The 15,634-nt window shown below is 33.7% G+C and overlaps 2 protein-coding genes across 4 annotated transcripts in view; one reads left to right on the top strand and one right to left on the bottom strand.

Annotated features, from left to right (window-relative positions):
- Positions 1–15,634, top strand: part of Nos (Nitric oxide synthase) — a 314,945-nt gene that overhangs the window by 141,607 nt on the left and 157,704 nt on the right. The gene's annotated exons all lie outside the window — the stretch shown is intronic.
- The window catches only part of LOC149421599 (cilia- and flagella-associated protein 299-like), a 29,623-nt gene that overhangs the window by 6,614 nt on the left and 7,375 nt on the right, over positions 1–15,634 (bottom strand). Inside the window, exons 2-3 of the mRNA XM_089634683.1 lie at positions 13,104–13,281; positions 2,550–2,747 (exon numbers count right to left, since the gene is read on the bottom strand). Of these exons, the coding sequence (XP_089490809.1) occupies positions 2,550–2,747; positions 13,104–13,281 (376 nt within the window). The remainder of the gene's footprint in view (positions 1–2,549; positions 2,748–13,103; positions 13,282–15,634) is intronic.

Below are 15,634 nucleotides of genomic sequence, written 5' to 3'. Positions count from 1 at the left end.
CAAACAAGGAACTCGATTCAGCGAACGCGCCAAAATACTTTGTGTGGGTGCGCTGCTTATCTCATGAAAATATATGGGAGATATTATTAACCAAGTTTGAAAAGCGCTGCGGGATTCAAACATTCTTATTTATGTGTTCTATTTTTAAATTCATTCTGTTTTTTTTTTAAATCAAATAATATGTGGTGGTTTAGTGATATAGTTAACCCCGGGGGGTATAACTCCGATTGAAAATTGGAACCGTTAATATTGTGACGTCATATTGTTGCCTAACTATATCCACCAATGAAAAACTCTGAAATATTCCATAGACTTTCAGAGTTTTTCATTGGTGTATAGTATAATAAGTAGGTTCCGAATGAGAATTTTACTCTCTATATATTCAAACCCAGGAGTGGTACATTTGAAAAAGTAATTAAAGTTTTACGATTGTTGCGAACGCTTTATATTTATCACAAATCTATGCAAGCTCGTGGGGCTGACAATATCTGTTACGTTACTGGGAAACACAGTAGCCAGTAACGCCACTGTGTGTTCTACACCAAAAATCAGAACACAATGATTTCAAACTATCGACACTAGGTTAAGCTAAAGTTTCAAGTCATCAAAGTTTGAAACTCGTCCTAATTCTAAAAAGTGAAGTGAATTGAAAACAACCACTTTGCATTGTGAGCAGTTCATTTAACTCAAAAGTCGATAAGTATGCACGTTTTATACTAATGTAATATGTTTTAACTTAGCAAGTACCTAAATAGATATATATCTATTAGTTGGAATTATTTAAACGAGTAGAAATCGGGAATTTATGTTAACGAAGTGTTGAATGTGAAATTTATTGAAGTAAAGAATTAATAGGGCGCATGGCTTTCTACCCGTCTCTCTACCCGTGCCGGTTGTCTTCAACCCGAACAGGGGCTGGTTGGAAAAAATCTTTGTGTATAAAATATTTATCATTTAAACTTTCTAGACATTTAACCCGCTTGGAGTTTTAACTAGGATAGTAAGGTATATATTATTAGACAGATATTAATAAATTAAACGGCTCCATGACAAAACAGTACATTGAAGAAAAATAATAAAAATAACCTTAACTAGCCTAGCCTAACCTAACTTTACCTGACTTAACCTAACCCAACCTACCTAACATAATATTTTATCATGTTCGATTTTATTACTGTTCTGTTTTATCCCGTTACTCCAACATTCAATTTCACAACTATGAAACCTAACCTAACCTAACTTAACCTAACCTAACATTACCTAACCTAACCTAACCGAACCCACCTAACTTAATATTTTATTATGTTCGATTTTATCACTGTTCTGTTTTATCCCGTTATTCCAACGTTCAATTTCACAACTATGAAAATTCTTTGCAAGCTTCTAGTAACGTTGATTCCTGATACTTGCGGAACCAATTTTATACCCTACGGGCTAGTCATAATATCGTTTTCATTTAAAAACTTCCGCTTATAATAATGGTAGTAGAAGATTTTCAAACACTCTCGGGTTTTATTTGTAATCCAGGAATGAATCTCTTTCTAAAAAAATAAATTACAGTCATTTGACTTCCTCAGTTTAACGCATTGTTAGCATTTAAAAAACAATCAATATATTTTTACGAACAGTTAATTACCGGTTAGTAGCTGAGTGAACAAATGCGTCGGATTCCCATCGGAGATTGAATACTCTGCTACATAAAGTCCTCCATCAATGCTAACACAAAATTTTCCGCTATTAATGATGGAATTAGGAGGAATTCTTATCATTCTTTTAAGAAAACAAGTAAATATTAAAAAAAACAAACAGACGAAACACGCGGCATAAAACCAACGAACTCTTACAAATAAGTAAAATAAATACAACATTTCGATAAATAAATTTCAAATACATATAATAACCCACATGTAAAAAGAAGACAATAAAAAAATCTAAACGAATTTTAAATCTTCACCAAAAAATTGTTCATCAAAAAAGTTCATGCAGTAATTAGGGTTCCATGATAACTCAACACAGTGACAATTCAACACACTTTTTAAAAGTGATATAAAGTCATTAGAAACGATGAAATATATTTTTTTAACCTAACCTAACCTACTTAACCCAGTTAATAAAGTTTTTGTTTCATCACTTTCCATGACTTTATATAACTTTTTAAAGATGTGATGAATTATCATTGTGATGATTTATCCAGTCACCAGTAATTAGTCAACTCACTCAAGTCCAAATTAAAAGCTCTCTAATCCTAATTTTGTTACCAATGACAACTGCTTGCATCCAACTTAATAACATTAAAATAATGTCTATCGAAAAATATACCAGTAAAATATTTGTAAACTAACCAGTCTCGCCACAGGATATCCTTAGAGACGGGCACAGTAAAAAATATGCGTATACCTTACTTATACATAGTATATAAAAAAATAAATAAATCTGAATCTGCAAAGTTATGCGATAATAAACTCTAAGGTAGTACTCTCTAGAGCTCATTACCGTGACATTACTGTTTCCGGTGGCAACTGGTTGTTCCAAGGACATGATAAGGTTACCGTAAAGTTTCTGGTGACCGTGCTGGTGGTCGTACCGCTCTTCCAGTGATAGTAGCTGAGGTCATTAAGTTGAGGTCTCAGCTTGACCTCTCCCCTGAAGAAGGGTGCCCAATCCTCGCTCATCAGCCGCTGCTGGAAGTCTATGTAGCCGGACACTTCGTAGCCCATCTTGTTGCGGAGACGAAGGAAGATTATCGTCTGGAAGTAAAAAGGTTGATGAGACACCCAATACTGTAGAATTGTGATAACACCTCCAACTTCTCAACATTTTCCATACATCATGATGGCAACCTGCTATACTAACGCCTACTAGCGGTGCGAGTTGCGGTTGATTTTTTCTTTTTAACGGATTTTATGTGAAATATTTTCTTTATTTTTCGTCAATATAGAAAGATATTTTACTAAATTACATATGTTTTAAAATGTCTTATAAATCTTTAAAAAACAACACTTGCTTTCACTGAGTATTGAACTTCCTCCAATTTACCAACCGCCGAATGCCAATCGGGTGGAACCATTTATTTCAAATTTTAACTGCTGTAATATCATTCGATTGGCACCAAATTGCCACCGTAGTTGATAGAATACATTGTCATCAAGTGTATCTGCCGAGTCTCATCTCGATCGGATGTTGAGAAGTCGGTTAAACTCCGCTTAACTGACTAAATAAATGAATGAATTAATGCCAAGATTTCAATTAATTCATTCAATAAAAAAAAAAACAAAATTGTTTATTTTTTTTAAATTAATAACTTTACAAAACTTGATTGAACTCATTTTCTCAAAATACACCCCATTATTATTACATGAATAATATTCAAGAACCACGTAATATTATATTCTTTTGTGAATGAAATTTTACTTATAAAAACTTTTTGCGTGGTGGGGATTGTTTTTAAATAAGTATCCGAAGTCACGACAAGTAGTAACAAAACCATTCCAAACAGATTTGTTATTCAATATTCCAGACTGAATGACAAGTACATGTATGTACATTCTTACAGAGTGGCTAGAAATTAATATCTATATATGTTTTTGAATGTTAACTACGTTTTTTTTTATTTAATTAACATCAGGTTTATTTAAACATTTCAAGAAAGAACATAGTTTTAAGATAATGCGCCAGTGAAACGAAAGTCGGAGACGTCGCGAGAAGACGTGAAATAATCGAGTAAGTGAAATAAATAATTGAGTTGTGAATTCCACCGTTTCTGGTTTACAGCTGAATAGAAATGGTCTTATCAGCTGCCATTCCAAAAATATATTCCATGTGAATACCGCACAAGAGTCCCAACTGCTCCCAACCGTCTGCAGCCAGAGAGATTATGGTTACCACAATAATCTTAAAGCTTGCTGTGAGGGTGAATAAAGTGAGGAGGGTAAAAAGATGAGAAAGAGGAAGGTGAGGGAGCATCTGGCCATTCAGACCTGGTCACCAAATACGGTTAAATGTATTCCAACATACAAGCAAGAATGAATGGTGGTCTTACACCAGGGCGATAATGAGAGTATATTCCACTTATAGCGTAACGTACCGCAAGTATACTACGAGTACGTATTATTTTATGGGAATAAATTGTGTGATAACATTATTTCATCAAATGAAATTTACTTGCGCACGCCAGGATTTGACACCGCGACCTTTGAATTGCTAGTCGAGACCCTGGCCGCTCGTCTATGATGGCTGTGCCGTACAAGTATCATTTTATAGTATTTTATTGAATTCTTATTTTTTTAACGATCTCAAAAAACTGCCAAACTACGAGCTCTAGTATTTAAGTGTCGATTGGCGAAATTCCCACAACTTTCCTACGATGGATTTATAAGATTAATTTAAGCGCAATAATTTTAAGCTCGCTACGAGATTTCTACGGTACGGTCATTCAAATATTCATTTTACATGAAAAATGAGACAAGACGTCGAATAATTTATAATACTTTTTTCTTAATTAAAGAGTTCAAGTAATTTGTGGGCCACTCTGTACATCAACTTTTAAAATAAATAATTGTTTATTTTCCCGGAAGGACAACATCAAACAATATTCCAACAAATACTGCCAGCAACCTGCCGTCAGTAACAGGTGTTATTTGAAAATAAAAATCATATTTTGATGTTCCTAGCGCGTTGGCGTCCTGCTTCTGTCAGATAAACATATAAAACGTGGACTCAAAAAGCTTATCCGATTCCAGACGATATTACGTAGGTTGACAAGCATCACCAAACTAAATATCTTTTTCGATGATTGCAGATTTTAGAATTTTTATTCGCCACAGCCTTAATAAGAAAAAAAAACTCATTTTAACTCATAAAACTGGTAGATAATTTCAGTATAGCCCTGATCAGAGATCACGATTCAGAATCAAAATATTGCTTGAAATACTTTTAACTGTGTTTGGTGACTGGATTGACTAGAGTGACTAGATTTTTGCCCTCGCGATTAACAATTAACAGGCCTTATTAATAAAACTTAAATTTTAGAATAATTTATCACGACAATACAAAGTTTAAAAAATAATCGGATTTTTATGAACACGTGTTCCGACATCATGACAATATATTCGTAATTTACTAAACGATTATGAGTAAACTCATAAATTAATTCGTAAGGCTGCAATCAACTGGAATTACCAAAAATTTGAAGAGATTCTTAATAAATTGGCAATAGTCATTTTTCTTCGTGTGCTCAAATTGGGGATACCACAGACTCACTGACTCAGTTGAGAGTGGTTAGGAGTAGTTGGGACTCTTGTGCAGTACTTATATTGAAAAAAATTAACCGTGAATTATATTTATCAGGTAAACACTATGAAGAAGAGTGCTAGAAAACCGTGCAATTTTTGTTTCGTTCATTAATCTGAGAGCTAAGACGATATTTCTACTATCGAATTAATATAAATAAGGTCTTCTAATTCGTCCCCAAGGGCAGTTTAGGTGATTGAAATTGACCACTATATTATTTTTATAGTACATGATTAGTAGCGACATGTAATACAGCATTTAGAGGCCGTAATCTTGTGAAAGGTACACTAATAGTACAAGGAAAATAAATCCGTATAAAATTATTTAAAAAAAGCGTTTCAATAAGGATTTGTTTTCTTTCTTCTTTCCTTTGCACTATTTTAGAGCCCCAAACAAATGACTAACAATATGACTAACTAATTTTCAATAATTTATCGGGTTTCGTTTTCTTTCTACCTTTCTTCGGGCATGCACTGTTTTAGAGCCAAAAACGAATAATCATCAATATGACTAACTAATGCATGACCTATCCATAACCGTTACAGAAGTTCATTGTGTCACATTTTAGGTTTGAATAGCACAAAATTATGATGATTAAATTAATTGCACCTTATTTTATCTTTAAATTGCTAATTTATTATTATTTTTAATTTCAGTTGCGCGGCAACATTCCCTCATCCCTTTTCTCCCCCATCCCGATACAACGCCAACATCTGTTTCCCACTCTATCCATCCTGTATACTTACAAACACATATATCTACAACTTCTCTCCATGGCTATAAATGTATTGTTTTGTAAATTTTTCGTTTTATATAATCTTTTGTTTTGTACAAATTTTTTAATTCATATTTCTTTCTCACAAGTTTTAATTTACTTATTCCATATTATGCTGTCTCAGTAGAGGTAAAGTAAGAAGGAGGAAATCCTTGATTGGTTTTATTTCGCTATACAATACTTATGTACAAACTGTTTTTTTTATTTATTTTTTATTAGGTACAATATTTTTTACAATTCAAGTTTTCCAGTAATGTAGGCCTCACTGGGTGGCTTGCCCGTGCTGAGGCCTTCATTTTATAATATGAAATATAAACTATTTAATACATTTTATGAGAAAAATTATACATTTAAAATTAAAAATACATAATAATATATTTAAAATTAAAAAAAAAAAGTACATTGAAAATAATCTTGTGTGTTTGTGAGTGATGTGTTTTTATATTGGTTTTGTGTGTTACGTGTAGGTTTTATTTTTATTTTATGCTATGAAATTTTGGTAATATTGTCTTTTTTGTTCTTTAATCCATTTTGTAATTTTGTGTGTGAATTTATTTTTATTTTCCTCAATTTTAATTTCAAGTTTTAAACTGTTGAAATAATTGAGTTGGCGTCCTGCTTCTGTCAGATAAACATATAAAACGTGGACTCAAAAAGCTTATCCGATTCCAGACGATATTACGTAAGTTGACAAGCATCACCAAACTAAATATCTTTTTCGATGATTGCAGATTTTAGCAAATTTTATTCGATTAAATGTAAACTGTCGATTTCCCGAAAATTAATAAATAAATAATGCATTACCTGGGTTACATTCACCGAATACTTTGCTTTGAATTATCCCGCTGTATATTCAATTAATATAAAGACTATTTATTTTCCTTAAAATAAATAAAAAAAAACATATGTACCTAAAATGTACAATAGCGATGATCTGACTGCAAAGATAAATGTGTACATCTGTACATTCGGTGTGAACGTTTTAATTAGCGGACGCTTCGAAGCAGTGAATAAACCACACTGCTGTCGGATATGTAGCAAACCAGTTAAGCCCGGCTTAAACAACATGCAGGCGCTAGCCGGTTGCTTCCCCACGAGAACAGAGCGCCTAGGGTTGCTGGGGTAGGAACAGAGTTTAGGGGCGGGCCGACCGTTAAGACCGCTTTTACCGGCTCCATTAGAAGATTCCTCTGCATTGTGCGATTGTACGTCGCACTCCAGAGTGGCTACTAGCTACTGGCTACCATCTGGCTACTTTAGCTATCTGCGTTGTACATAAATACTCATTCCCGGACCATTCGCGAAATAATGGAGGCTTAAAATGCTGAAAACATACTACGGAATGCAAAAAATGCTAGATATATATTCATTATGTTTCATTTTTGTTTCGTCATAGTTTGGTTTTAATTATAACGTAACACTCCCTACACGAAACAAAATGTTTACTAACGTAACACTGATTTATTAACTATCAAGAATTAGGTTCCATGATAACTCAACACAGTGACAATTCAACAAGCTTTTAAAAAGTGATATAAAGTCATCGAAGGAAGCAAACACTTTGTGGCTTGACATTATTACAAAAATGAAAGAATATCTTTGTTTTAAACCACTTTATCAAATTTATATACGTCGACCGGTTTCGGTTGAACTCAACCTTCATCAGGACAGTACAAATATAAACATAGTACAAATATAAAATAGTTTACAGTACAAATATAAAATAGTTTATATTTGTACTGTCCTGATGAAGGTTGAGTTCAACCGAAACCGGTCGACGTATATAAATTTAATAAAGTGGTTTAAAACAAAGATATTCTTTCATTTGTGATATAAAGTCATTAAAAACGATGAAATTTTTTTTTAACCTAACCTAACCTAACCTACCCAATTAATAAAGTTTTTATTTCATCACTTTCCATGACTTTATATAACTTTTTAAAAATGTGATGAATTATCATTGTGATGATTTATCCGGTCACCCAAGAATTAATGTGGAATGTTTTTCTGCGAATATCTGTTTGGTAGCTCGTAATAGTTTTTTCTTACAAAATCGGTCAGTGACTGAGTTGACATCGTGTCTGGGTCTCGCCCAGGCGTATGTTCAGTTTCTCGGCTGGTTAAGTCTTCCGTCATGACACAAGCAACATTTTGCGCTTACTGTGATGGTAGTAGGAGATTTTAAAATATCGTCAGGTTATTCGTAACTTGGGAATGTTTTTTAATTTTTTTTTAAATGTCGACAACGGCTTAGCTTCAATTCTAATAAAAATGCATTGTAGTTATTTAACCTTTCAGGCCTCTGGCATATTGACTGTTTTATTTCTTAAAGACGCTTACAGAAGTTCGGAGCATTGGATGTACGATTTGCGATAAAATCGAAATAAATGGAATATTTCTGAACGCATCCGAAAACTAAAAACTGTTTTCGTAAGGTGATGAAAAAAAAGAAACAAAACAAAAATAAAATTTTTTAGGGCAGTATTTAAAAGTTTTAAAAATGACTAACCTTAGGTTTTTTCCTCTAAAAATTTAACAAAACTTACTGATAGCCAAAAGATAACACTTTTTTTGACAAATGATCTGTAAACTTTACTTATAATTTAAAAACAATCACAAAATTTTATATATTTTATCTAAAATTATGTCCGGAATCTTTGGTTTCGTAGGTGTACGTTTTATTTCTTCTGTGGTTATCTTTTAGATTTGAATATAAAGCATAGTATTTTTTCTTTCTAACTCCGTGTAGTTTATATTTCTAACTTATACAGTAAGGGAGACACAAAGATTTTTATGAGACCATATGAGTTGTTCCTAAAAGCGAAAAAATTAACTCTACGTGTAATAGCGGTTGGTTCCCAAAACCGAATAAATTAGTCTGAGGAGTTAAGTGAATGTAAAACACATACAGGGTTTTCCAATAAGATGTGTTATTTTGAATAGCCCGCTATTTCGGTAGATGTTACTTTTGAAGCTGTCATTTTTTAATATTTGACAACTAGAAACTACGCCATTAATAAAAATTGAACGATACACGCTTCAACAACGCATTGAAATTGTTAAAATTCACTTGAGTGAATCAAATGCAAATCATTTTGAGTGATGAGTCCCATTTCCACCTCGGTGGCTTCGTCAACAAGCAAAATCGTCGCATCTGGGGCTCGGAAAACCCAAGAATTATTGTTGAAAAGCCTCTTTATTCTCAACGTGTGACTGTTTGGTGCGGTTGAAGGTCCGGCGGAGTAATTGGACCTAACTTTTTCGAAAATGAGACTGGAGCAACAGTTACGGTGAATGGATTGCGCTATCGAGAGATGATTAATGATTTTTTATGGCCGGAATTGGATGGTATTGATCTGGAAAACGTTTACTTTCAACAAGACGGCGCTACGTGCCACACAAGCAACGAAACTATTGATCTTTTACGATTGAATATCAAAATAACACCTCTTATTAGAAAACCCTGTATAATGTATTAATTTACAGATTTTAATAGTTTTCGATGATTTTACATTAATCTCTTGCGGCCCTGCGAGTGACAAAGCCCATAAAACTATCATAGCCCGAAGGGTGGGTATTGAATTTAAAAGGGGAAGATAAGATTAATAAACGGCTCAAACAGTGTATTAAATTATATTGCAGCAACATTATTAATATAGTCCACAATAAAGTATTTACGTCTGCTATCTTAGATAAACATTATATTTTACGTGAATCATAAACAGTCTAATAAAACTCTGAATCTGCAGTATTCTTGAATATTTAACGCTTATAGAACTTGATCCATATTGCTCGTTTTAATTAAATATAGGAGTGCACAAGCGGAGGTGCATTTTCCCAGAATTCTAAAAGTGATCTTCTGATGCTAAAGGGAGGCATCTGCAACACAGAATGTAAATTCTAATGAATGTGAAATGAACCGTAAACGAAATATTAATTTAACGCAAAGTGAACGGATATTCTGGCGTAGATATTCTCAACTTTCAACCTTAACAGTTGGAAATAAGTGTAATGCAATTGGACCTAACGATAAAACAAAACAGTCTCGATAATATTGTAACTGTATTCAACTGTGAAAAAGAAAATATTAAATTTTTTTTTTGTTTATTTAGCCTTAGACAGGAGACCTTTGTATGAACACCTGTTCCGTCATCTTCATAAAACATTCGCTTTGGACTGATACTTTGCTAGGAATTCTTTCAATTCATTCGTTATTGGCCTGTTGTCCATTTTTAACAGGAAAACGAATAATTTGATTTCTTATCAGTAAGGTTTCTCCGTGTATGGGAGTATAAGGTATATCATCTTTGGGAATGTTGCGTGAAGGGTGTTTTTGAGGAGAGGAAGGAATGAACATGGGTCATGGAAGAGGCTCACGTTGTGGGAGTAAAAACGACACGTTCTCATGTGACAAATGTCAACCGCATACGATTGGCATGTGGGCGCGCGTTTGGCTTGTTGTCCGAGAAGGCACCGGTGACCAAGGGATCAATGGCGCAAGTTTATTAGGGTATCTTCCATTGAAATACCAGTAGAACAAGGACGGCATTCCAGCATTGCTTGTGCTCTAAAGAGTGAAATCCGTTTGTTTAGGTAGGGTAATCTATCAAACGGACAGAGAGTTTTATTCAAGTATACTGGAGCTCCATACCAGAGGTGGATGCCAAATTCGACAGCATATTATAAGTGTAGATTATACTTATATGTGCATTGTGAAAAATATTTAATTTTGTATTTTATGCCCTTTTCAAATGTGTTAAGATTACATTACGCTATTTCGCTCGAATAACAACCAGTTAAATTAAAAAAATATAATTTTTACAGCAGAATACAAGGGTAGGTGATGAATACTAACTGAGAGTTTTTAAATATATGATATTAAAATAAAAAAAGATGATTGCTTAGTAAGAATTTTTTCTTACAAGTGATTTGTTTTATTGTTTCAGTCGAATAACGTAAAATCCACTTGCTGTTTGTCTGTAAAAATATTTTCAATGAGCTAAGCACAAGAAGCCACTGATTAACCAGCCCTTTGTTTTTCTACACAAACCCCAAAAGAATAACTTCAATTTGGTTTATTTTAATTAAAAGTCTGAACAATAATTTGGCAGTTAGGGCTTGATGAATTCCCTAAGAATACTTTAAATGTAAATTCCTAGCGTTGCTTAAAATTCATTGAATAATAAAAGATTGTAAAGCTAGCATATGGTTTAAAAAAGTAATAAGGCTATCTTGGGGATTGGATTTGCAAAAAGTACACGCTTGTGTCTTTTTTGTATTCCTACTTTTTAATATAATTTTATTGAATAAGAAGGAATACAAAGAAGACACAAAAGTACAAGCTTGTGTCTTCTTTGTATTCCTATTTTTCAATATAATTTTATTGAAAAAGAAGGAATACAAAAAAAACACAAAAGTACACGCTTGTGTCTTCTTTGTATTCCTACTTTTTCAAAAAAATTATATCTTAAAACAAATTTATGTGAATACCGCACCGTGACTGGAAAATGGAGCAATGCCATCTCCTATTTTTTTTTCAAATGTGAAACCCCACAAAAGTTCCAACTGCTCTCAACCGTCTGGAGCCAGTGAGACTATGGAATCCCCCCCATAAGGCTGAAGATAGTGGAGAGGGGAAGGAGATGGGGAAGAGAAAGGTGGAACAGTACCAGGCTATTCAGATCCGGTCACCAAACATTGTCAAATCTACTTCAAGCAACTTCATTGAATTCCTGAATGGCGGACTTACACCAGGGCGATACTGAGATTATCTTTCACTCTGGAACGTGCTGCAATAATACTTATTATTTTAAATGAGTAAATTGTAAAATAACACAAATTATTATAATAAAATTTACTTGCGCACACCGGGATTTGAACCCGCATGTGAGGCTAAAGCAGTGCGTGCACAGAGTTTTTAATCAGGGTAGGCAGTACGACATCGAAATAATTTACATAAATATGTTTACATATACGTGGCAAGTTGTTGTTTTTTCTAAATTTAGCTAAATATACACTGCCTTCACTACCGCAAGTTTGACAAGTTAAATTTTCCATATTTAAAATTACACGTTTCCGACCTGACGTACACTTGTACGGAAGAAAGTCAACTAATTTTCAAGTACTAATTAATCAATAGAGGTAGGTACCAACAGATTTCACTGCTACCCATTGAATGTGTTCCTACAATCCCTGCCTTAACTCAAACAAAAAAACTAACACAAACGCGTCATCATTATATTTTTTAGCCTTCGCGAATACGGAAGGTGGCAGTGCTTATGGGCATATGGAATGCACGTCCCTGGGCTGAATATAGCGTGAGTGGAGGGAAAGAGATGGGAAAGAGGAAGTTTAAGAAGTACACAGCTATTCAGAACTGGTTGTAACGCCGTCTGGAAGGTTGTGGGGTCCCCTCTAATAATAAAGCCATTTCATACTAGGTTTAGATTTGCGGTTCTCACCAGTATGATTATGAGAATCTTCAAATTTGTTCGCGAACGTCGGGTTTCAATCTCCCGACTTATGGATGCGTAGTCGAAATTCAGAAAGGCAATAGATTCAATTAACTCTTTCACAAGTGCAGATCAAGTATTTTAAGCGACTTCAAATACAATGGATTATTATTTAATCTCATTCAACAAACAGAAATATACACTTTTTACACCGTGATGCAAATGATAAGTCTTTCGAATTTCCCTTCTCAAAGCCCCTACTTCAACCCGCCTCACAACACTGTCCAGTCGTTTGGCGATACAGTTCTGCTGTTTTTACACTGTACAGACAGTGGCACTCTTGCACACAACATAAAAAAAAATATTTATAATATCATCAGATTTCAAAAACGGAATAATATTACATCAATAATGCACGACAGCTATAATATGGCATGAGATCATTTCGTTTGGTTGACGAAATGAGATATACCTGTATTATTAAGATCAAAAACCAACTATTTATTTGTCCCCACATGTCTAAGTACCACTAATTCACAAAACACTTGAATAAACAAAATAATCTCTGTCATCCGCATCCGACTTACGTTCAATTGCTCCAGCCGATTTGCTTTTTCCCTGGCAGCCAGAGCCTGCGCTAAGGGTTCGGTGACAGTGAGACCTTCACTGGCGCACTTGTACGGCCGCACCGTGGGGCGGACTACTTCTTCAATCTCTGAGCGGTGCTTCACGAACTCCTGCTTGGAGAAACATTCCCCGGTTGTTCTGAAAAATAAATTTAAAGTTGATTAAAATCTCTTGAAAATGTTGTAGATACACGACACACAGTCACTTGGACATATCAACATAAATGATTTAGCAATCACGTACACACATGCGGGGATACACGCATTTCTCTGAAATCGGATGATATTACAAAAATTAATATCCGAGATAAATGTGCATCCTGCCCAATTGGCATTTGGCGAGTTTGGTAGAGATGTCAATAATGCTATTAAGGTAACGTGACTTTACGAGCTAAAAATAGTATAAAAAGAGACTTACATAGAAAACCATTTTTAGAAAAGCTGTGAAAATTTTCGATGACAAAAACTCGTTATGTTTTTACAGCTTCGGAACGGATTTTTTTGTTTTGTTTATGGATAAGAATTTTTAGGATGTAGTTATAAGAGATGCCTGGTTATATGCACAAGTACATTTTATACTTCCTATTATTAAATAGTATATTAAAGCCAGTGGCGGCTCGTGACTTTTAAGAGTGAAAGATTGCTATGTTTGAAAATTTGATGTTATTTAGTCCTAATCTATTTACAAGAAGATTTTTAGGAAATTTCAGTTTGGCCGTCATAAACCGAATTTTCGAAAAATCACGTTTTCGGCTACAACAACATCAATAATGTCATTTTTTGTAGTATTAGCGCTCTAGTGCAACCAAAGTCACGGGTTGCCACTGATTATATCCATCATAATTGACTGAGGCAATAATCTTACCGTTACACTCTCTCTGATGCATCGTATGAACTAGTGGAACCCTCTCTTATGTATATTGTGAAGTTTGCGATTTATCACGCTGGATCCACATTTTTGGAAAGATTTTCCATTGAGATTAAGGTCAGAAACTGATTTTGAAAATTTAAAAAAACACTTAAAAAAAAGAGTTTACTATAACAAATGTAGAGCGCATGTATTAGCGTAAACGGTCCCACATAAAAATGAGGCGTAATTCACGAGAAGAAAATGAACAAGTCGTCAATTTTTTTTAAATATGTTATGTATCTTTATTGAATTTCGTCAGTAATATGTGTATTTTTACAAAATGTACCAGTTGTTAATATACCATCTCATCGGTTTTTAACTAAACAGTGAACAACTGGGAAACTTTAAAAAGGCTTTGAATTTTGTAGGTAATCCTTTTTGAAAGAGAAGTATCACTTTCCATGAATAATTTAAAAGTATTTTAGAGGTGAAAAAGGGTTTCGAAAATTTTCTAAAAATTCTTTTCTCCGTTTGAGAACAAGTTTTCAAGAATTCATTTGAAGTATGCGTTTTTGCTGCGCTAAATACCTTCAAATGTGGATTTCCTTCTCCCAAGTGTACATAGACATACTGTAGGAAGAATATAATAATATTATTAAATGTTTTTTTTATATGGCATAGACTCATAGACGGTATTATGGAGTCTTTATATCGTGAACCTACCGATGGAGTGTTTTTGTGCAAAGCCGTGGGTGTATTTTACGGATAGGATGGGAATTCATACATTATGTATTTATGGTTTTCTATAAACTTTTATAGCAGCAATAATAAGATACTAACTTTTTATTTTCGAAAATGATTTTATTTCAACTGGTCTCTCGACTCATCGCCTCGCTCCGCAGCGGGAGGGATATATTTATACGTCAGTCCTGGACAAACTGATCCCTAGATTCCAACCCACACCTAATACCTTTGTCCTTCACAGAACTTCCTCTCCTTAAAAATAACCTCCACACAGCTTCCTCAAAGATGACATGCTGAGGTAAATTATTTTTTTCAGTGCCTTCTGATTGGGGTTAATGTAAAAAAAAGTTTTCCTAATAATGTTTTAAAAGTTCACCCCTAAAACAAACAACAAAAAATATAACTGCGTTTAACATGGATCTGACATGTCTACGATCAAAAACCATAATTTTCAATTTCTTTTAAATATCTCCGATGCACGCAATTTAATTTTTTTGTGTCCTTTATGATTAACTTTGTCGGCCTTGCTAAAAAACGTGGTGAAAATTTTATTCAATTGATAAACGAACGTGAAAACATTACTAAAAGAGAAACTGTCAAAAAAAAGATCTTTGTATCGATTCGAAATATACTTGAAAAATTTTAATTCCAAACATGATAAATGTTGAAAAAAAATGTACATATTTTTATACTCCAAACGTTGAAAAGTTGTAGAGAATGCGAAATTTTTAAAAAACATCATTTTATTTAGGGAATCTGCGAGAACTGTCACCTCTTTTTTTATCGCGTTTATACAATAAAAAATTTCATAATATTTCCCAGAGAATGATATCAACATAAATTGAGATTTTGAATTCATTGCAAGCGCAATATAATCGTTGATTTTTATGATTCATAT

Source organism: Hesperophylax consimilis, chromosome 8 (genome assembly GCF_061612785.1).
Source record: "Hesperophylax consimilis isolate HC1 chromosome 8, BYU_Hcon_1.0, whole genome shotgun sequence".
Lineage (NCBI taxonomy): Eukaryota > Metazoa > Arthropoda > Insecta > Trichoptera > Limnephilidae > Hesperophylax > Hesperophylax consimilis.
This window is presented reverse-complemented; position numbering and strand designations above follow the sequence as displayed.